At 38.2% G+C, this 22,014-nt stretch overlaps 3 protein-coding genes across 3 annotated transcripts; 2 read left to right on the forward strand and 1 right to left on the reverse strand.

The window, feature by feature from the left end:
* Positions 1–2,743: 2,743 nt before the first annotated feature.
* On the forward strand, positions 2,744–8,375 carry LOC147869326 (serine/threonine-protein kinase PBL27-like). Its single transcript, XM_087328216.1, has 5 exons — positions 2,744–3,317; positions 4,608–4,768; positions 5,495–5,684; positions 6,088–6,479; positions 7,592–8,375. Exons 1-5 carry the CDS (start codon positions 3,167–3,169, stop codon positions 7,838–7,840), a joined length of 1,143 nt encoding a protein of 380 aa, XP_087184342.1. The 5' UTR covers positions 2,744–3,166; the 3' UTR covers positions 7,841–8,375.
* A 1,718-nt stretch (positions 8,376–10,093) lies between these two features.
* Positions 10,094–12,937, forward strand: LOC147869327 (pentatricopeptide repeat-containing protein At3g53360, mitochondrial-like). The gene has a single exon (XM_087328204.1). The coding sequence runs from the start codon at positions 10,304–10,306 to the stop codon at positions 12,605–12,607; it is 2,304 nt and encodes a 767-aa protein (XP_087184330.1). The 5' UTR covers positions 10,094–10,303; the 3' UTR covers positions 12,608–12,937.
* A 2,456-nt stretch (positions 12,938–15,393) lies between these two features.
* LOC147869328 (putative glycine-rich RNA-binding protein 1) lies at positions 15,394–17,412 on the reverse strand. The gene is made up of 2 exons (XM_087328229.1): positions 17,245–17,412; positions 15,394–16,282 (listed from the first exon to the last, which is right to left on the reverse strand). Exons 1-2 carry the CDS (start codon positions 17,356–17,358, stop codon positions 15,746–15,748), a joined length of 651 nt encoding a protein of 216 aa, XP_087184355.1. The 5' UTR covers positions 17,359–17,412; the 3' UTR covers positions 15,394–15,745.
* Between the last annotated feature and the right edge of the window lie 4,602 nt (positions 17,413–22,014).

Consider the following 22,014-nt stretch of genomic DNA (forward strand, 5'->3'; position numbering starts at 1 on the left):
CATTGTTGTACTCATGATAATCCATAATTTAGCTTTCAAATAACACATCTTGAAAAGTTTTCAAACACACACACACTCTCTCTCTCTTGTAAATAAAGTTATATTACCTATGTAAAAGGGAAATAATTGTTAATAACTTTAAGAATGACAACCTTGGAATCTCAACTGAGATTTTATGAACTTTATAAATTGTGAAGCCATGTGATGAAAAGGCCAATGAAAAAGGTGATTTATGATGCCTTACAAACTGACATATTTGGATCTCCTCAAGCATTGACACCTTTCCAATAACAAGAATTGCCAAACTACCTTTCAATTGCCTAAAATGTCCAAATTGGGCCTCAAATATGAAGACATTACACCAAAAACGTTATAACCACTAGGATCCCAAAAACTCAAAAACTATTCGAAAGTGTGAATGAGGGAAACCTAAATCAGATCCATTGGAATGGGGTACTATAGAAATACATACATGCCCAAAAAGACCTTGACATCAACCCATCTCTACCACACATTGCCAGTGTATTATGGGCTTCATAAATCTCGTTTCTCTTGTAACCCTCTCTATCAACCACTCATGCATGCACATTAACTCATTATAAACATTGTTTGTTTTCATAGATAAGATGCCCATTTCCTACATATCTCCAATATGTCTTAGATGAAAACACAAGGAAATATGGAATCGGCCATCACAAAAGTGGGTAACCCATGTTTATATATTCTATAAAAGTAATATATATATATATATATATAAACAACCCAATAATATAAAAAATCCTCGGTGTCCCTACCATAATAGTGTGGTTTTTATGGCATGTTAATTACAATAAGCTGTTGTAAAACTACTTAAATTAAAGTTTCTAGAAGGACAAGGTGCCCATTATGCTAGTTGTGAAAACTCCTTAATCAAAATTTTACTTTGAACATTCTTACCTATTGTAGTACTACATGAAGACCACAAAGGAAAAGCCTATTTTCTTATTCTCCAATTAAACCATAGACCTCACTACATAACTAAGGCATAAAATACAACATTATATGATGGGAGGGAAATCACTAGTTCCTGAATCCTTAGTGAAAACCAACTAAAACGCGATAAAAAAGTCCTTGTTAAGAATGACCAAATTTATAAAGAACAACCCAAAAGACTTTAGCATTTGAGCATATAAAATATCTATGCTTCAAACCCTCCTTGATCATTGGACAACAAAAATAACATATTTACACTATACATTAGTTCTCCTAGATGGTATTTCACATTGAGTATTGCAATAATGACTTATGGTCTCCAAAAAGTAAAGACACGACCATCTCGGCAATGTTGTTATTAGCTCTCTTTGTCTCAATATTAAAGCCCTAAATTTCTAGTGAGTACTAATGGCATGGTTCCACTCAACACAAAAGAGCCCCAATCAATAATTGATTAGTGAGAATAGATAATTGAATCACTTATCTCCTTATATCTCAAATCCTAAAACCCCAAATTTTTAGCGTGGTGATGTTAAATGCATGGTGTTTGTCAACGAGAATGTTATAATCACAACCTTGAGAACCAATTCAATAGTTAATTTGAATAGGTTAATGGTAGGATATTTGGGAAACTAGTTGCCCTGGGAACAAGCGGTGATTTGGGAGCTTTACATATTGGGCTATGTAAAGAGGACTAGCTACCTCCTGCATTACGTCAACTTGAGACGTTGTCAAGATTTGTTGGTAAGGCGAAGCTTCCTTATATGGACCCATTATTCAACACCCAAGGTAAAACATAACATCATATTGATGTTAATACAATGACTAAATTTAAGTGATCATGACATGTGTCCATTATGGGTTTGTCCCAAACCCTAAGATAAATTGTTTCCGACTATCCTCTCCCCTAACCCGTTAAAATTAGTTATAGAATTGGTTCGTAAGCTTAGTCCTACAACAACAATGACCCAAACAAAGTGACATTGACGATGGCCTAAATGAACAACAAATGGGGAGAAAAAAAAAATCGAGCCAAACAAGAGGCCAAATCTTGCTCCAGAGAGGAGTAAGAAGCTGACATACATCCCATGATTCTTCACACTCCATCCATTTTCAGGTTTTAGAGAGAGAGAGACATAGAGAGACAAAGACAGAGCAATTGGGGGGTCCTACGGCTATTGACTACATGCATTATAGAAAACACCCATAAGATAAAAGTACATGCTACTCTAGATATTTTGTGTCAGGGTTTTGTACCCTTTTTTCCTTTTTACCGTGTGGAAAGATGAAAGAGACATGTTACCTTTCCGGTGTCCGAGAGAAAGAAAGAAAGAAAGATATATTAATGTCTTCTAAGACCAAAATTGGCCCACGAGACAATTGGTTTACAACAAAAGATGGGGTATTTACCCATTCATCGAGAGAGAGAGAGAGAGAGAGAGAGAGAGAGAGAGAGAGAGAGAGAGAGAGAATGAGATATTGGAATTTCCCGACTTTTTGTTTATATTAGCCCGATGGAAGAAAAGAGACCCAATGAAATGACCGGTGTCCGAGTGCCCGAAGCACTTTGGCCAGGCAGTCCAATCCATCCCCAACATGTATGTATGTTATGTATGTATGTATGTATGTATGTATGTATGCATGTATGTATGTATATATGTATGTTTGCATGTATGTATGTATGTATGTATGTATGTATGTATGTATGTATGTATGTATGTATGTATTGTATTGTATTTTTGTTTGTTTGTTTGTTTGTTGTAAGCTAAGGAAAATGATTCCCGAGTAAAATTAGACCTTGTCATATGAATGATGAGATGCAGAGATAGGAAAAGGAGAAAAGTCTTCTTAGGGTTCATCAATCTCCATATCCCATTCTCTGTGTCTATCACTAATTAAACCTGGAAAACCTCGCTTCTAATCTCTGTATATCTTCCTTTTGCATCTTTGTAGGGCATTTCTTCACTACTCAATCCATTTTTTGGTATCTGTCACTTCCCCTGTTTCAAATTACACAACCAAATCTGTTTTCTTCTTCTACTACTACTTTTCAACAAGGTCAGACACCGCCATCCTCATTGCTTTCTTTAAAATCTGTGCACTTATTAGTGTTGGATTTTATCTCTTTACCCCTGATTTGGTGCTCTTTTGTTACGGTCATTTAAACAGATAGATAGATAGATAGATAGAGTCAATGGGCAAACATGTGAAAAATAGTGGAGGGGGATGTTTTTCTTGTCTTGATGGTTCCCCTGGAAGATCGTGGAAGCTTTCTTGCAAAGTGGAGAACCTGAAGTTTTCGCAACAGAAAACAGGATCATCTATACCCAAGAAAGGCCATTCAGGTACACATGTATACATATCTGTACTTCTCTACGAGGGTCTATATCTATCCATGCAATCGTGTGTAAGTACTTGTCTAATGTGTCAAAAGTGTGTGTCTATGATGTATGTATAAATCCTGGCGTAGTTGAGTAATTGTTGATTTCATTGGACAAAAGAAGCCAGATAAGCATGTGGCTGGGTGGAAAGTTATATCTTTGGTGTAATTGTCTCTATTAATGTATGATTGGTAGCACACTGATACGTAAATCTTGTTATAATGGGTAGGGTATAGATCTAGGCTAAAGGGGAAGGAACGCCTTGAAATGACCTTATTAGGAATCAAGAATAAGGCCAGAGCTAAGGTAAATGGGACTCTACCTAGCCCATGTTATTGATTTCTAATTAGGGTTACGTGTGTGCACATAACGCATAACATAAATAAACCTCATTTATCTATTAAAAGATCAGCTTGCTGACAATCTATATAATAAGAATAGGAATAAAGAAATTGTGTTGATCTCTAGCCTGGTATGAATCCTAATGAAATTTATACAGCGTTAACCAGATTCATTTTCCATTAAAGTGATGAGCTAGATGATCCTCTGAAAGGTTACATTATTCTTTAGCTACAGACATTGGATATGTATGAATTATCTTGCAAACCTGTGAGTATCAGCTGTGTTTAATCCCTGCTATTAAGAAGTATCATTCTTTTACAGTGTATAGTGTTAGCTACATTAGTTTTGATTCATATGAAAGTTTCAGTAGTAGCATGGATTTTGATCCATATTTCTATGTGTATGTTTTGCGTCTGATGCTTCTAATATGATATAAAATTATTTCCTATGGGTGCAATGAAAGATGTGTACTTCGAGAAGTGCAAAGTGCAAATTTTTCTATGCACAGGTCAAATTGGCATTGAGACATGTGTTTTCATGCCCCTGATGGATTGAGATGAACTCGTGCAGACTTCTCCATTTCCAGTGGTTCTAATATGACGTTGGATTCCTTTTTAGGGATGTAATTTAGTGAAGTTTGATGTTCGATGTTCCATTTCATAGAGTTATCCATGTTGATTTTCATCCATATGCTACTCATATATTCATATGAAACTTTTAGTTTCTTCCACCTTGTTATAGTCTTATATTGTTAATTCATAGAATTCTATATATATGAAGCTAAACTGCTCCTTTGCCTTTGTTATCATCTCAACTCTCATGTTATCAAATCATATAATTATATTTTCATCAAAGTTTTAATATATTTATGTTAAAGTCATTAGCTAATTTGTTACATTTTTATGGTCAAAGGGACAGAACATTTGAATGATGGTGATGGAAAACACATTTCTGCTAAAACATTTACACTGAAGGAGCTTGCAGTGGCGACGAAGAACTTTAATGCAGGGTACTTTCTAGGGGAAGGTGGCTTTGGACGAGTGTATAAAGGCAAGCTTGAAAGCTCAGGCCAGGTTGGTTTTGTTAAGTTTTTTGAGGATTTCGATAACGTGACCGTGTAATTAAAGTTAATCTTGATGAACCAATAATCAAATAGAAGGCTTTGTGATTAACTCTCCAATGTCAATAAGAGACGAGGTAGCCCTTCCATTACCATCAATTATGAAGTTTTGTGTGGATTTTGACAACTTGATTGTGTAATTAATTAAGTTAATCTTGATAAACCAATAAACAAATAGAAGGCATAGTGATTAGCTTTCCAATGTTCAATAACAGACTTGATAGCCCCACATATACGCATAAATTTTAGGCCAGATCACAGCTATTGAGACTAAAGCATGGATAAATAGGTTTGTCTGTGTACAAATGTGTCACATCTCTTAACCTTATTATAATCTCTAAAGTCTGGACTATGGTACCTAGCCCTTCATGCATTCCTAAACCCCTTCCACTAGGCCTATCCAGGTTGAGGATGGATATATCTATGCACATGCAAATGGGCCCATCTCTTCTGCTTTATTTTGGCATCCAGACTATGGCTATCCAAAGACATACACATGACAAGGGTCCTCTCTGCTGTCTTATTTGAGATCTTAGCTATTCGTATTATGCATGGAGTTATGTGTGACATGTGTGCACATAACACTGAATTTTCTACATTGGATTTCTTGCTTTTATATTATCATTGCTAGTATGCAGTATCATGTATGCGACTTGATATTTACTTTTTTCTTTTGCAGATTGTGGCTGTAAAGATACTTGACACAAATGGCCCACAAGGTAACAGAGAATTTCTTGTGGAGGTATTGATTCTCAGTTTGCTTCATGACCCAAACCTTGTCAATCTCATTGGATACTGTGCCGATGGAGATCAACGACTCTTGGTCTACGAGTTCATGCCTAATGGATCATTAGAAGATCACCTTTTTGGTATGAATCAAAAAAGTCAGAAAACCCACAATTTTGAATCAAGGGTCCAAAAAGAATTAAAAGAAAATGAAAAACATTGAATCAATGGTCAACAAGAAAAATTGTCCCTTTTTGGGTTTGCAACTTGCAGGATTTGTAAACTAGTCGTCAAATTTTGAAACAAAGGGTATATATGTATATATGTATGTATCCCCAATTCTGAGATGTTTTAGAATAAAGACCCTTGAAAAGTAGTAAGATTCCTGTGAATTTAAAACATTTTGACATATGCAGATGAAGATTGTTATGTTTATGTGAAAATGTGTTTTTCAAATACTAATTGGATAGAATCATTTTCATTATGTTTGTCGACAGTTATTTGGTTTGGATATGCCATGTTCTAAGATCTGCTTTTCTTTTACAGACCTTTCTCCTGAGACACCAGTGCTGGATTGGAATACAAGAATGAGAATTGCTGCAGGTGCTGCAAGTGGTCTCGAGTATTTGCATGATAAGGCAAATCCACCTGTGATCTTCCGAGACTTCAAATCATCTAATATCTTGTTAGATGAAGAATTCCACCCAAAGTTATCGGATTTTGGTTTAGCTAAACTGGGTCCTGTCGGAGACAATTCACATGTTTCCACAAGGGTTATGGGTACTTATGGTTATTGTGCTCCTGAATATGCTATGACTGGCCAACTCACAGTTAAGTCGGATGTTTATAGCTTTGGCGTGGTTCTTTTGGAGTTGATCACAGGACGGAAAGCTATCGACGATTTGAAACCTCCAGCAGAACAGAATCTTGTTAATTGGGTAAGTATGAGTATCCAATGCAAAAAAGAAGGGGGGAAACACTAAAATATCCGTAATGTTTTGCATATTTATTATAAAACCAATTCCGAAAATGCCCAGAATTTAATTGGGATTTACTAAAAATATCCCCAAAGTTTTCAAATTTTACCAACTATTCTGTTGTAGTAAATTTTGTTGTACAGAGGGGCAGGCTGGTAAAATTTGAAAATATAGGGATTATGAAAAGAACATAAGCTAAGGGGTATTTTGTACATACCCATCAATTAAAGCTGTATTTTGTTATTTTTGACCTTTATTACAACTACTAGCAGGATAAAAGAAAATCCCAAGGAGTTGTTAAATATAAACAATTGCCCAACTATATCCTACTAAATCCTAATAGCACAGATTTTTTTGAACGCCCAGGGTTAATCATAAATAGCCAAAAGTTAAACGGCGTTCTGGTATTTTGTGGCAACTTTTCATTTTGTAGCAAATATTAATGTAAATTCTTATTTTTTTGTCTGGGATACTTTTGATGAATCTTTTGAAAAGGTTCACAAAAAAAATATACGCAAAAATCCCGAAAAAGCCTTAAAAGATGTAGCCATTTGGTGGACATTATTACTCCCTATTTTGTCTATCAGTTATAGTTTAAAAGACTCCAAAACATCATGAGAAATAGAGATTATTAGTAGCAGCTGATTGTTTTCATGTCAGGGTTTAATTTCAGCATCTAAGAAATATATTGAAATAATATGTACTGATTAATGGTTTTGTAATATTTGGCAAAAATCCGTCAAGTACTTTGTTCCTACGTAATGATGGCAAGCTTCCTAAAACCTTGATATATACCGTTTTGGAAAACTCCTAGTGAATAGTTTTCTTGATTTTTTATTTTCATCTCAAATAGCATGTGAGTATATGCTCAGTGTTTGTTAGTTTGATTTTTTTTGCTTGCCAATATGTATTGGAATTTAATAGCACTCAATCTTTTCTGTAATATTCAGTGAAGAAATCTTTCAAAGCATTTGATATATAAATTTAATTTGTTTTTATTTCAATGGAAGAATTAATTATGGTCTCCAACATTCATTATCTCTAATATACTTCATTTGGGGTCCATTTGTCAGGCACGCCCCTTGTTCAAGGATCGAAGGAAGTTTTTGTCAATGGTAGACCCGTTATTACAAGGGCAATATCCTTTGAGAGGCCTTTATCAAGCGCTTGCGGTGGCGGCAATGTGTCTACAAGAGAAAGCAGATACCCGACCCCTTATTGCTGATGTCGTCACTGCCCTTACATACCTAGCTTCACAAACATATGATCCTTCGTCCATACCTCTACAGAAGAAAGAAGATGGGTACAAGACAACAACTTAGGAATGGAAGGAATGCATACAAGTATCCACGACAATGATGACGATGACATCCAAATGAAGGCTTGATGGTCAAAGCTGGAATTCAGGTTTTTTATGAGTAAGAAAATAAAAAAATAGCAAAAAGAATATTAAAAGAAAGACAAGTCTTCACATCATTGTCTGTGGTGATATTCCCTGGGAGCATAGCAAAAGTGTTCAGGTACTGGAAGGTATTCAAAATTGAGTTCACTACCAAAGGTTTGCAGACAGCTCATGCTATAAAACAACGGTTGGGCCATATGCTCAAGTGACCATGTCTTGATAAGATAAGGGGTCATATATATGCTCGGGAGACTATCTTGATAAGCAGATGGTCATATGCTGAGATAAGTCATCATCACCCTAGACAGATAAGTTATATCATATATCATTTGCTTGTATGTCACAAGCAAGATTGTTCTACCTCAACTGTATACAATCTGAAAGAGATTCGAACACCTTTCATGTACAATACAATGTACGGCTATCATTTCAATATATATTTTATATTTTATAAATTCATACATACATAGATACATACATGCATGCATATAGTTTTGGATCACTTACGTAATATACACACATATTATGCATGCATATATAAATGATGATACATACATGTATACCCAAGTCAAAATGTTGTGCTGATGTTTAATACATATTCACACTAGAAGCGTTCTATCTTGATGTTTGTAACAAAGAGGTTCTTGCTATCTCTAATGCTTTGACCATCACACAATATTGTGAAATGGATTGGCTTAAGGGCCCTTGCCTCATTTGGTTGATCTAGGTCATGATTTGTTTGCTTGCCAATCAGGATAAGTGAAATGTTATTTTTAATGTACATGAGGTGAAAGGTTGTCTTCTGTTGGTGAAAGATTGTCTTATGTTGCTGTTACATTTTATACCTGTCGGCATATAATAGAATACACTCTTCTGTTTGGCTTTTTACGGTTGTCTTGCCTTCACATATAAATTAACTAAAAGGTTTGGCTTCCACCTTGGATGATGTTTTACCTAGGGGTACCCAATTAGCTGCAGATTGGTAATGCTAAAGGAGAAGTAAATGTACATTCAGTTCTTTCCCTCCTGTGAACATGTCTTTCAATATGCATGATGCTCCATTGGAGAGGGCAAAATCTCCCCCCTGTGTTTGTTGTGGCTCCTTAACTTCCTCTAATTACTAAATGCTTTCTAGTTGTGATGTGGAAGTGTCTTAACTTGATCAAAGAGAGACTTCATTTACTAACTATACTTCTAATGAGAAAGTGGGTATGTATTTGATGGGAATCATGAGCTTAGTTTTTTAATTACACCTACATACACTACTTACAAAAGTTTATAAAGTCGACATCAATTAATGTTGAAACTTGATACTAATTAGAATCCACCTATGCTTGATGCTAAAATAATTGCTATTATTTGCAGATGAAGGTTATAGATAACCCTTGATTATGGTTATAATGTTGCTTGAGGTAACTAAGTTGTAAGTAACTTGTAACTATATGCAATGATAGTATGTTGGTATTGAATGCTTGTGTGCAACATGGCGCTAAAGATTGAGACCATGAAGTGGCAAAGAAATTCATAGTCTTGAAATACATATTCCAATGATATCAATGCAATAGATGAGGATTAGTGCGCATTCTCTGGAACAACCGATCAAAGTTTTGAGCTTGTCAATTCTAAATAAAAGGGAACAAAATTTGAGCCAAAGCAACAAAAAAAAATGCAGTTTTTCTTTCTTTTGTTCTCTCAGACATTCTTATGAGACAAAAAAGAGAGAAAAGTTGCTTGAGTGAAGAACCTTTGAGCCAGACATTGATGATTGTTGTCTATTATATGGGGGGGGCATCGTGTCTGATTGTTGTTGCTGGGATTGATTAGAGTCTCTCTCAAGGAGTATGAAGAGTTGCGGCCTAGGCCTTTAAAACTTCTTGTTCACTGGTGAGCCCGGAATATGCATACAATTTATAAAGGAAGCCCAAAGATATTTACAAAAATACCCCTGATGTTTCACAGAAGTATGGACTCTGGTTTTTGGGAACAGAGGCATCTAATTGTTCTTTTTGGTCTCTAGCATTGAATGCTTCAGCATTCCACCCTTCATCTCAACCTGTAAAACTAGCCTTACAACCAATCCAAAAACCCTAAAAACCTTCAAACAACCCTAAAACCCCACCTCTCAAAACTGACCTTCACAGCACAACCTCTAACCTCTAACCGCCAAAAGCAACTTTATACTCCAATTCCGAGACCCAAAACTCTGAACCCTTAAAATTGGACAACCAAGAACCGGAACCTTAAACGCTGAAACCCTGAAGTACTTTCACGAGTATGTAGCTTAAATGTGGGATGGGGGGGTTTCTCCCCATCATTGTGCACTGGCTCAGCAAAATGCCATCATCATTCTTGTTCCTACACCAATTTGTTGTTATCCTTAGCAATGAACGAAGCTCATGCTACAATAGCAAGAGCTCAGAAGAACTTATATAAAAAACTCTTGCAAGATTGTATCAAGTCAAAGGACCTACATAAAGGCATGCAAATCCATGGCTTTATTACCCATGACATTGGACATTTTGAACCAAATAATTTATACCTTGAAAATACTCTGTTACACATGTATGCAGAATGTGGCAGTGTTTCCGAAGCTCGATATGTATTTGATGGCATGATAGAGCATAATCTCTTCTCGTGGACAGCGATCATATCAACATATGCTGGCCATGGACCTGTGGAAGAAGCTCTACATATGTATGAGGATTTATATCAATGTTCAGGTTTGATACTGGACAAATATGCTTTTCTTTCTGCCCTCAAAGCATGTGTCTCTATGCGATGCTTTGTTCGGGGAAAACATGTTCATGCCGATGTAGTTAAATCTGGATTCGAACTCGATATTTTTGTCACTAATACTCTTGTTGATATGTATGCAAAGTGTGAGACCATTGATGATGCGCGATGTGTTTTTGAGAGAGCTGTTAAGAAGGATATAGTTACATGGAATGTTATAATGTCGGGATGTCTTTATCAAGGGATGCATGATGAATGTCTCAAGTATTTCTACCGAATCCAACATGAAAACATGATGCCTAATGATGTTAGCTTCATTTCAGGTTTAAAAGCATGTATTGGATGCACTTCACTGATTATTGGTAAGCAAATTCATGTACAAGTCTTTGGAAGCTTCTTGGCTCATGCCAACAACATTAATGTGCTAAATACAGTGCTTGATGTGTATGCAAAATGTGGAGACGTAGACAATGCGTCTTTGCTATTCTGGTCATTGCCCAGAAAGGATCTAACCACATGGAATGTGATGGTTTTGGCCTTTGCAAAAGAAGGGCTCCTTCTGGACGCATATTCTCTTTTGGGATTAATGAAAGAGAATGGATTCGAGCCTGATGAGGTTACATTCTCTACATTGTTGAAAGCATGCACATCATTACCAAATCTGGAACATGGGCGATTTGGACATTTACTATTGGTAGAAAGTGGGACGATTTTAAATGCCTTTACGTGTAGTATTCTGGTTGAGATGTATGTGAAATGCGGTAGCTATGATGATGCATGGAAAGTCTTTGAAGGGATGGGGGATAAGAAAAATAACATTGGATGGAATGTGATGATTGCAGGTTGTATTCAGCATGGGCATATAGATAACGCATTTTCTCTTTTCAATCAAATGTTATTGGAAGGGAATTTTCCTGATAAAGTGACTGCCCTTAGTATTCTCAAGACATGTCCAAGTCTTGCAACCTCTAGTTGTGGAAGGTTTTTTCATGTTTATCTGATGGAGATTGGCCTTCTTTCTGATGTTTCAGTAAGCAATTCACTTACCGAAATGTATGTGAAACGTGGGAGCATCGAGGATGTGTATAGAATGTTCGCAAGCATGCAAGTTCATGATGTCACCTCATGGAATATCTTGATAATGGCACTTGTTCAGAAAGGCCTCGGGGAGGATGCACTTACCGTCGTTGGGGAGATGTTGCAAAAACAAGTGGAAGCAAACCACGTTACATTTAGTAGCATTCTCAAGGTTTGTTCCACTATGGCCATCTTAGAGTGGGGCATGGAGGTGCATAGTCTTGTTGTGGTGAGCTTCAATCACTGTGAATCGTTGTCATCTATCTCATCTATCGGAAGTGCTCTTGTTGACATGTATGCAAAATGTGGATCGATCAATGATGCAAGAAACATATTTGATGGTATGCGAGAAAGGCAAGTGGTCACTTGGACGGCTATGATAACCGGATATTCTCTTCAAGGTCTCTGCAAAGAAGCACAAGATCTATGGAAAAAGATGGTAGATGAAGATGTGAAACCAGACGGCGTAACCTTTGGTGCAATTCTCTCAGCATACACTCGTGTGGGGATGGTGCAAGAAGGAGGACACATCTTCATTGCTATGCAGGTGTTTCATGATGTGACACGAACGTCGGAGCATCTTGCTTGTATGGTTGACTTATTGGCACGATGTGGCCTCATACACGAGGCAAACTGTCTAGTAATGGAATCACATACTCTTTGTGATGATGTGGTATGCATGGCATTGTTGGATGCTTGTAGAATTCATGGTGATATTGATAAGGGAAGATATGTGTTTCAATGGATTATCACCTATTGGCCTAATTGCTCCCAAGCATATGTAGTGTTGTCAAACATGTATGCTCAAGCGGGTATGTGGGATGAGGTTCTCAAAATCCGGGACGAGATGAGAGATGCCTTGGTTGTTAATGACTAGTAACATGTTCACGAATTTTAATGTGAAATATTGTACATGTTTTCAAATGTAACCGTGTAGAGATACCTTTACGTCAACTCACACTGACATGGGTACCTCATACACCACATTCGTCAACTTTTTATCGATAACATACAGGTGCGGAATGTAATGATATACAAAACCCTTTTGATTCACTGCAACAATAATAGATCAATTGACTATATAAGTTCGCACAAGCAACTCTAGACTCATAACAGAGTGTTGAAGGATGAAATAGCATCGAGAAGACTATGCGTTCATTTACTACTTTTTTATTACCCATACAATATATTGTGCCCAAAGTTCTTCCAGCTTTTATTTTTGAAGCCATCAAGAAATGAGATAGTAAAATAAATTTATTAGAATCATAAAACTTAATTTGCTATTATATAATAGATTTGTGTTTTCAAGAGCATTTGTTATTGTTTTCTCTCCTTTTTCGCTGCTGAATGTGGGTAAATGTCAAATGTTTAAAAACCATTTTTTGGTAGCAACCAACTCTCCATCATCTTGAAGTCTACAATTTTGTATAATAAAAATGCAAAATAAAGCCCCTTGCTCGATACGTGAACCCTCAACATCAATGCTGCAAAGCACAAGTTTTACGACTGTCTCCACGATTATACTTAGCTTCTACATAATGATGCACAAAGGTTATGGTTTCACTACGTGCTTTAGCAAGCAATACCATGTTTCAAGTTCATAAGCTTCTCCACACACTAAACAACCATCAGCTACTTGACCTATAAACGTGTTATGAGGATGGCTTTATAAATAGAGATAATACTTAATATACAGTGTTATTATACGTTAAGTTTTTATGAATAAAAAAACATGTGTTGAAGGTGGATGGTTTCCCATCTTCATTGGAAAAGCCGGCCCTTCAATTAAGCACATTCTTCAGACATGGTAACTTTTTCTTATGGCACAAGCAGCAATAGAGTTTTCAAGCTAGCTCAGTCATGGTGTTTCTTCACAGGATAGTTGTCTCTAATATTCTCACACAGACCAAGAGGTGACACTCATATGACCAGTGTTTAATAGGCATAACGCAGGTTTGCTGTCCTTCACTAGAGGTAGTAAATTGTTGAATAGTGGTCAGTTACCTTAACTCAACCTCAATGACATTGTGGTGCATTATTATCAACAATCTTGTTTGTTAGACATGTAATGGGAACCAGACCATAATTATCAGCCCCATATTCAAAATGGGGCATCTAGAGGTAAGTGGTAATAACTAGAGCACTGATTTATGAGGAATGTATTCTACATTTTATAACAATTATTGGACAATGTTATTTGCATCAATAAAAGACTCAAAGAGTATGAGAGAGAGAGAGGTGCTATAACAATACTCTTACACAATTTTAGAAGAGCTGGGCTTTTCCAGAAGGAATAATCTGTAAGATATTCTACCATCCTTCTTTTCACAAGACTTTTGAGTGCGTCACTTTGATTTGATTGACTAAAGAAAAAGGACGATTTGATCTAAAAAACATCATGCTTTTTCATTTTCGACAGAAGCATCTTGCACCAACACGATAACATAAATTATAGCCAAGAGAAAAATGTTATTCAAAAGTTAAAACTCAAAAGACAAGACTGCAAACAAAGCTATGAAAGATGAATCGTACACCATACATAAATCAGCAAACAAGAAAACCCCTTCAAATATTACTTTCTAATATACGCATAGGCTTCTTATACAAACACATCAAGATAATCGAATTATAAGCAAAAGGATGTCCTGTATAGAAATATAAGCCCCTGCACAAAACCATATTCTGCCAGCCATACGATTTGCAAAATTGTAATGAGTATAGATAGTATCAACAACTTACCATAAGATCCATTCCATAATACTTCCCCTACAAACAACATACAATATGAAGAGATGGGTAGCGAAGAGAGGCCATTGATCATATCCAACATGAGAAAGGATCTGTGAAATTAAGCTTACAAACTACATATGAAAAGATCACAAACATAGAATGCTTCACAAGTCTTACAGTAGAATACAGAGACTTCCGTCCATATCTAGCAGTAAGAATGAACCTCATATATTCATGATTGAGAATAAGCATTGTTGCAATAAACAGAACACTACAGCAATCATAAGATGAATAAAAGTGGGTCGCCATTTCAGCACTGTTAATCTGAACAGAACTCCTGGGCATTATTAGTATAACAAAATCCTTCCAGACATTGTTGATATAGGGAAAAATCATATTGGTGAAGTTATCCCAAGCCATGTAAACATGGATAAATAAACACTGGGAACTTAACTTCAACAAACCATATCAGCGACGTTAACAAAACAGCACAGCAATTTTATAATGGAACAACTATATCAGCATTATTAACATGAAACCATGTCATCAACAATACAAGTACACCAGGTTAGCAGAGTTAACATGAACAAACCATGTCAGCTTTGTAAACAGGGCAAAACCATGTCAATACCATTCACATAAATAAACCACATCAGAATCATCAACATGAATAAACCACTTCAGCATTGTTCACAAAAACAAACAATGTTGACATAAATCTTCTCTGCGTTGTTGGAACGAGAAAAAATATTCTTAGTATCTCAGTAATATTGACATCAAAATAACCACCCTCGGCATTGATGGCATTATAAAACTCTTCATCAATGTTGGCATGGAGGTAACCATCTTGTGAAAGATAGTAAGTAGCATAAAAACTTCTAAAGCTATGTCAATTTATCTCAGCATTGTTAACACAAACAAATCACCCCAGCATTGTTAACGATCATACAAGTTCTTAGAATTGCTTTAACATTACAGAGTCAGTCACTTCTCTACTGGTTGAAGAAAACCAAGTAAAACCCAAGCTAACCCTGGAATCTTCTTTCAGCAGAAATCCAACCCAATCACCCAAAAACATTATAAACCACGCAATAGTATCATCATCACAAACACAGGACCTGTATTATCACTAGTAGTAGTAGTAGCAGTAGCAGTAGATCCATAAAGAGCTGAACAAACGAGACCATCTCTCAGCATCGTTTTAACATTACAGAGTCCACCATGATAAATCCATCAACACGGTCAAAAAAGCACAAATCCAAAAAACCCAAACAAGACATTCCAACTACCAGCCGCCTCCACCTGACTTGTTGCCATAGCCACCGCCTTCATTCCTATCCCTACCACCGCCATAGCCACCTCCACCTCCACCACCGCCGGAGCCATAGCCGCCACCACCACCGGATCGACCATTTCCATAGCTATCACCGCTTTCATATCTAGATCCACCACCATATCCTCCACCGCCACCGCCGGAGCCACGGTAACCACCACCTGATCCACCTCCATAGCTGCCACCACCCCCGCCGCCAGAACCTCGGTAGCCTCCGCCTCCGCCACCACCACTCGAGCCACGGTAACCTCCACCACCACCACCAGATCCACGATAACCACCACCACCACCATCACCACCAGATCCTCGGTAGCCTCCACCACCTCCACCTCCACCTCCAGACCTTGCTTGGGCCTGGTTCACTGTAATGTTGCGGCCATCTAGCTCCTTTCCATTCATTGAGTCGATTGCATCTAGCATTGACTGTTCATCAGCAAAAGTCACAAAACCAAAACCCCGTGACCTCCCAGTTTCTCGGTCATTGATGATCTGGATCATGAACAATACCAAACGTTCGTCAAAAGTGAGGAGAAAATACTTTTTGGAAAACTAATGAGCAAAGTTAATTGGAAGATCCACATCTCAAACACCAGAGACAGATTCGGAGAAGAGCAAATTCTCTCACGACAACAAAAGATCCAAAAAGTCTATTTCCCTCTCTGTACCTCTAATCTCTCTCTCTCTCTCCAACAGCTAAGACTCTCTGAAGAACATCACGCTTCCTGGACTAACAGAAACTCACAAAGAATATTTCACAACTGCCTCTCTGATTATTTACACCAAGCTTCCATGGAAGACAGGAGAAACAAAGTGGGGAAGAAGACGAGGAATGAAATCAAAACAAATCATTTTCAAATCTGCACGCTTTACTCTTTTACCTCTCTGTTGAGAGAAGCTTCAATGGAAATTCTGCTAAAATAAGAGAAGTAGATTTAACAAAATAGCAGAAGTCAAAACTTCTACTTTTCTGCTCGCTACCTCTCCTTCGTTTCTGTCGAAGTTTCCATGGATGGATGACCCAGTGAAGGTGAAGGAAAAAAGGAAGATTGTGGACAAGTTAAATGGAGAAAACTTAAAAACCCTCTCTTTTCGCATCAAGGTTAAAGAGTGCCTTCTGTGTGTGTTACAGCACAGGGTAAGTCACAGGCAGAGGAGCAAGAATAAAGAAATGAAAAAGAGTATACACACACGACACGCACATCCCAGTGGAATCTTCCTTGGAAGGAAGGGAAGGAGTTAGGGAAGAGAGAAATCAGAAGGAAGGAGCCTCAGTGTCTCGCTGATGCATTTTTTGTTCTCTAGTATCGGAAGCTTCCATGGAAGCTTGGGGAAGGAGAAATACTGTCTTCCTGGTCTGTTAGGCTGCAACAGTCCCATCCCATAGAAGCCGTACGCAAGATGAAGGCAGAGAGAGAGAGAGAGTAGATATATATATATGTATATAAATATACCTTGGAGTCTACGATCTCGCCATAGGGTTGGAAGGCGGCGCGGAGGCTCTCGTCATCGGTGGCCCAGGCGAGGCCGCCGACGAAGCACCGGAACTCCACATCCGCAGCAGACATGGCGAAAGAGAAAGAGAAAGAGAAAGAGAAAGAGAAAGCAGAGGAAGGAAGAAAGCAGAGGAACAAGATGCAGAAGCAGTAGAAGAAGAAGAAGAAGAAGAAGAAGAAATAGTGAGGGGGGGGGAGAAACAGGGGAGGAGACGAAACCCTAACTTTCGGAGGAGAGAGAGAGAGAGAGAGAGAGAGAGAAAGAGAGAGTACTACGACTACTACTAGTATGTATGTTATATATGTATGTGTATTATTGTATATGTAATCTACATACATACATACACTTGGAAAGCAGAAGTACTTCTACTACTAAAGTAATAAGTATGTATGTGATGTACTACTACTTACTAGTAGTAGTAATAGAGGAAGATGATGAGGAAGATATTTTTGTTAGGATGGGATGGGATAGGGTTCCTTTGTTTCTTGTCCGCCCAACACAGTGTGAAACCATCCCACTCACACTTCCTCCTCCTCCTCCTCCTCCTCCTCCTCCTCCTTCTTCTTCTTCTTCTTCTTCTCGATTTGGTGAAGATCGAGAGATGGTACATGTAACATGGGCATGGTACGTGGAGAGATGGTACGCGCAACATGCCCTGGGATAGGGTGCATGTGTTTTTCTTGTCCGCCCAACACTACGTGAAATTGTCCCAATGACACTTCCATCTTCCATGCCCTCCTCCTCCTCCTCCTCCTCCTTCTAGATACATATGGTGAAGATCGAGAGATGGTACGTGTCACATGGGCATGGTACATGGAGAGATGGTTCATGTAACATGGGCATGTGCATATTACACGTACCATCTCTTGATCTTCACCATATCCATGCTCTACTCACACCTTGTGTGAAATTTGAATGGTTGTGTAAACGGAAGTGAAGTATCGAATACATCATTGAACCCATAATGTTTGATAGAAGTAAAAGGTATTACTTGAGACTGCGAGAATTTAAAAAATCGACATATAGCAACCATGGGTTTAGACTTCGACTTATTGACATGTGCTAAGAGTTTTGGCCAACATCTAGGCATGTACAGTTGCAACAAGCCATGTTGTTTTTCCCTTTATCCTAGCGTGGGAAGAGCCTCTATTAAGGTCATCGCCTCTATCAATAGCAAGGGACATATAAACAACAAATTATTAACAAAAACAACTTACACATCGAAGAACAAAACAACAAATTAGTGCTATGTTAGTAGCCTTGTACATTGTAAGCATTGTCTTTCTTAAATCATTCTTGCCGTCTTTTAAGCCTTGGGTTGTGGATAATGAATTTATAATGTCGTTATCATTGTCAACTTGCGTAATCTCAAACTAAATGTGAGTAAAACATTTGACCCCTTCCTTGCAACTTCAACACAGAAACTTACATATAAACTTGTAAAGCTTAAGATTTTTACCATTAAGCCATCTTGTTGATATATGAAGGATCTTCTATAAAGTAATAGCTCGAGTAAAAACAATAAATTGTTAAATCAAATTGTTGGATCATCCAAAGTCTCTTATATATTGTTTCAAGTCATTTAGTATGTTATAATTTGTTGTTTTGTTCTTAGATGTATAAGTTGTCCATATAAAGCCTATAACTCTATAATATCTATTTATCATCATGTGATATCTAGACTTGAGGATGTAATTTCTGATTACCTAGAGTGAACTTGTAGTTGTTAAAAAGCGTGTATTGTACGTGTAGAATAAGTTTTAGAATACTCTAAAAGTATCTTGCATGTTAGACTGCCATTTTATAATATTTTACATATCTTAAGTATTTTGTTGAGAATCAAACTCAACTTCCTTAATGTGGAAACACACCTTAAGAATAACCAAGTGTGTGAACATCCCACCACTTTGTATCATAACTAATGTGTCATAGAAGTTCAGTTCTATGACACATAGTTACTGGGTAGTCAAGTTTCTACCTCTTTTTCAAGAGGTGGTTGTAGTGAGAGAACATAAAGAGAAAGTAACTACATAAGCACCTTCTCCTCTTCTTTGTAATGTTGTTGGTTGTTTTGTTCTCTTGTTTATACAATCTTATTGTTTTTATATACTCTCTCTCTCTTTTATCGTAATTACCTTACCCTAGTGGTAAGTTATAAACGCTACAAGCACTGCATCACATGTTCGAAACCCAATTTCCTCACCTCTCTATTATATACTTCATATTCTCTTAATTCACTAGAGGCCATTGTGGAATGTCGGGGTTGAACCCATGACCACCTGGTCTCCATTGGGCAACCTTACCAATTGAGCTACATCCATCTGGATTCTCTCTCTCTCTCTCTCTCTCTCTCTCTCTCTCTCTCTCTCTCTCACACACACACACACACACACACACAAACATCTCTTCCGTTACACAAAATCACACCCGCTTCTTTACATTGTATCAGAGTGATTAGTAGCTTGATCCAAGCCCATCAATGTGTGTTGTGTTTACGCCAACGTTTACGAAGAACCGGCCAATCGTTGTAGCAACAACCCTACACAGTTCGTATCACAGAGAAAAAGAAATTTGAAGTCGACCATCATGAACACTAAGATGGGTAACTCTCTCCCCAACGAAAAGTTGTACAGAAACAACTTCACATCTTGGGAGTACAAGATGCACCAATACCTTGTCGGCCAAGGCTATTGGAGTTATATTGAGAGAACATAAGAAACGCAACCCAACCCACACACGCCAACTACCTAGCATGGGAGCAAGTGGCAAGTCGTGTGTTGTATTGTCTTGAATCATGCATTCATGATCACATGCTCGGCTACATCTGAGAGGCCAAAACACTAAAGGAGGCATGGAGGAACCTCAAAAAGATATTCGCGGCCAACACAACCGCACGAAAACTTCAACTCCATCAAGAGTAGAACAATATCCAACAGAGGGATATGTCAATTGGCAGTTGCACCTTGAAGATCAATGAGTTGTGTGACTCCATTGGGTCGATCAATGTCAACATTGATGATGATAATATGGCACAAATATGCCTCGGTGGCTTAGCACCTTCGTTCGGCGCAATAAGGTCAGTCGTCCTCGCAAGGGAGAATACTCCCTTCTTCTTCAATCCCCAGTCGATGCTACTAGTCGAAGAAAATCTCGTCCGAACAAGGAGCAATGCTCATGAAGGCCACATGCTCTATTCGAACTCGGATGGAGGACGCGAACACAGGCTCTTCGAAACATATGACATCTCACCAAGAATGGTTTCGAGACTTGACATAACCCAAACAACCCCGCTATGTGGAAACATGGGATGACACAATTCACCCCATTCAGCATGTCGGCAATGTCCCATTCAAAAAGGATGGCGAGCTAGTGTACCTCGAGAACGTCTTGCATGTTTCAACTATAACAAAGAATCTGGTCTCGGTTAGCTAGATCGTGGAGCAAGGCATGCAAGTCTGGTTCAATCACGGAGGTTGCTTCATTAAAAAGTGTAAAGAATCAGATATGATTATTGTGCAACGGAAGAGATGTGTGTAATGTGTATGTGTGAGATGAAAGAGATGAGAGGAGAAAAAACACAAGATAGATAGATGAAAGAAAAATGAAGTACTAAAGAAGAAGGTGTATTTTAACAAGGAGAATAACAAATACCAAATGTAGCATTACAAGGAGTCACAACCGACTCTCTATGAAGTACGAGAAGGTTCAATTGATGTCTGCTTCAGCTGGTATTCGGTTCAGACGATCTCCAGTGTTCGCAACGGCTGGTACCCAGTTCAGACAATATTTGGTTCTCTCTTGTACTCCCCCCTCAAGCTTGACAAGTCAGGGATCGTCAATCAAAGGTCTAACACGAATTGTCGAAGCTTGTCAACTCCTAGGGCCTTGGTGAAGATGTATGATGTCTGAAGATTCATGTTGATGTGTTGAAGGTCAATAGCTCCGGCCTGAACGTGCTCTCGAATGAAGTGATAGTGCACTTTGATATGCGTTGTGGGTGGGTGGAACACCGGGTTCTGAGCCAGATAGATATTGCTCATGTTGCCGCAGTAAAGGGGAGTCAGATCCTTGACGGGAACACCCAAATCCTTCAAAATCCTCTTGAGCCATACGACTTCACATGCAGTCACGGTTGCGCCCCGGTATTCGGCGTCCATGCTCGAAATTGCAAAGGTAGGCTGCTTCTTACTACTCTAAGATATTGCTCCGCGACCGAACAAGAAGACAAATATGGAGGTCGATCGTTGATCGGCTCTGTATCCGGCCCAATTGGCATCTGCGTACCCTTCGAGTCGAATCGGTGTGGCTGATTCGTAGAGAATACCACAATCCATTGTGCCGCTCACATATCGTAATGCTCGCTTAACACAATCCAAATGGACAGTTTGCATGAATTGGCTAAGGAGGCTGACCGGCTAGCTCAGGTCGGGTCAAGTGATCGTGAGGTAGATGAGACTCCCGATTAGTTGTCGATACTGAGTTGGTTCACACTCTTCCGTGCCGGAGTCAGCATCCAATTTAAGGATGTAGTGTCGTCTCGATCGAAACCGGAGTCTAAATTACCTCAATGCCAAGGAAGTAATGGAGCTCCTTCATGTCCGTCATCTCTAATTTGTTGGAGAGGAGGAACTTCACCTTGTTGATGTCGACTAAATGCTGACCTCCAATAACCAGATCATCCACGTATAGGATGATGACAATCGGGCTTCTAGAGTCGTTTCATACGT

The sequence above is a fragment of the Azolla caroliniana genome, unplaced genomic scaffold, assembly GCF_043228905.1.
Source record: "Azolla caroliniana isolate FFs.n. ecotype wild unplaced genomic scaffold, voAzoCaro1.0.p SCAF_1, whole genome shotgun sequence".
In the NCBI taxonomy this organism is placed as follows: domain Eukaryota; kingdom Viridiplantae; phylum Streptophyta; class Polypodiopsida; order Salviniales; family Salviniaceae; genus Azolla; species Azolla caroliniana.

Coding starts and splice junctions, on each gene's coding strand:
- LOC147869328 (XM_087328229.1), bottom strand. CDS start 17,358: ATGTCTGCTGCGGATGTGGAGTTCCGGTGCTTCGTCGGCGGCCTCGCC. Junction 16,283..17,244: donor GCGAGATCGTAGACTCCAAG/GTATATTTATAT, acceptor TTCATGATCCAG/ATCATCAATGACCGAGAAAC.
- LOC147869326 (XM_087328216.1), top strand. CDS start 3,167: ATGGGCAAACATGTGAAAAATAGTGGAGGGGGATGTTTTTCTTGTCTT. Junction 5,685..6,087: donor ATTAGAAGATCACCTTTTTG/GTATGAATCAAA, acceptor TTTCTTTTACAG/ACCTTTCTCCTGAGACACCA. Junction 6,480..7,591: donor AACAGAATCTTGTTAATTGG/GTAAGTATGAGT, acceptor TCCATTTGTCAG/GCACGCCCCTTGTTCAAGGA.
- LOC147869327 (XM_087328204.1), top strand. CDS start 10,304: ATGAACGAAGCTCATGCTACAATAGCAAGAGCTCAGAAGAACTTATAT.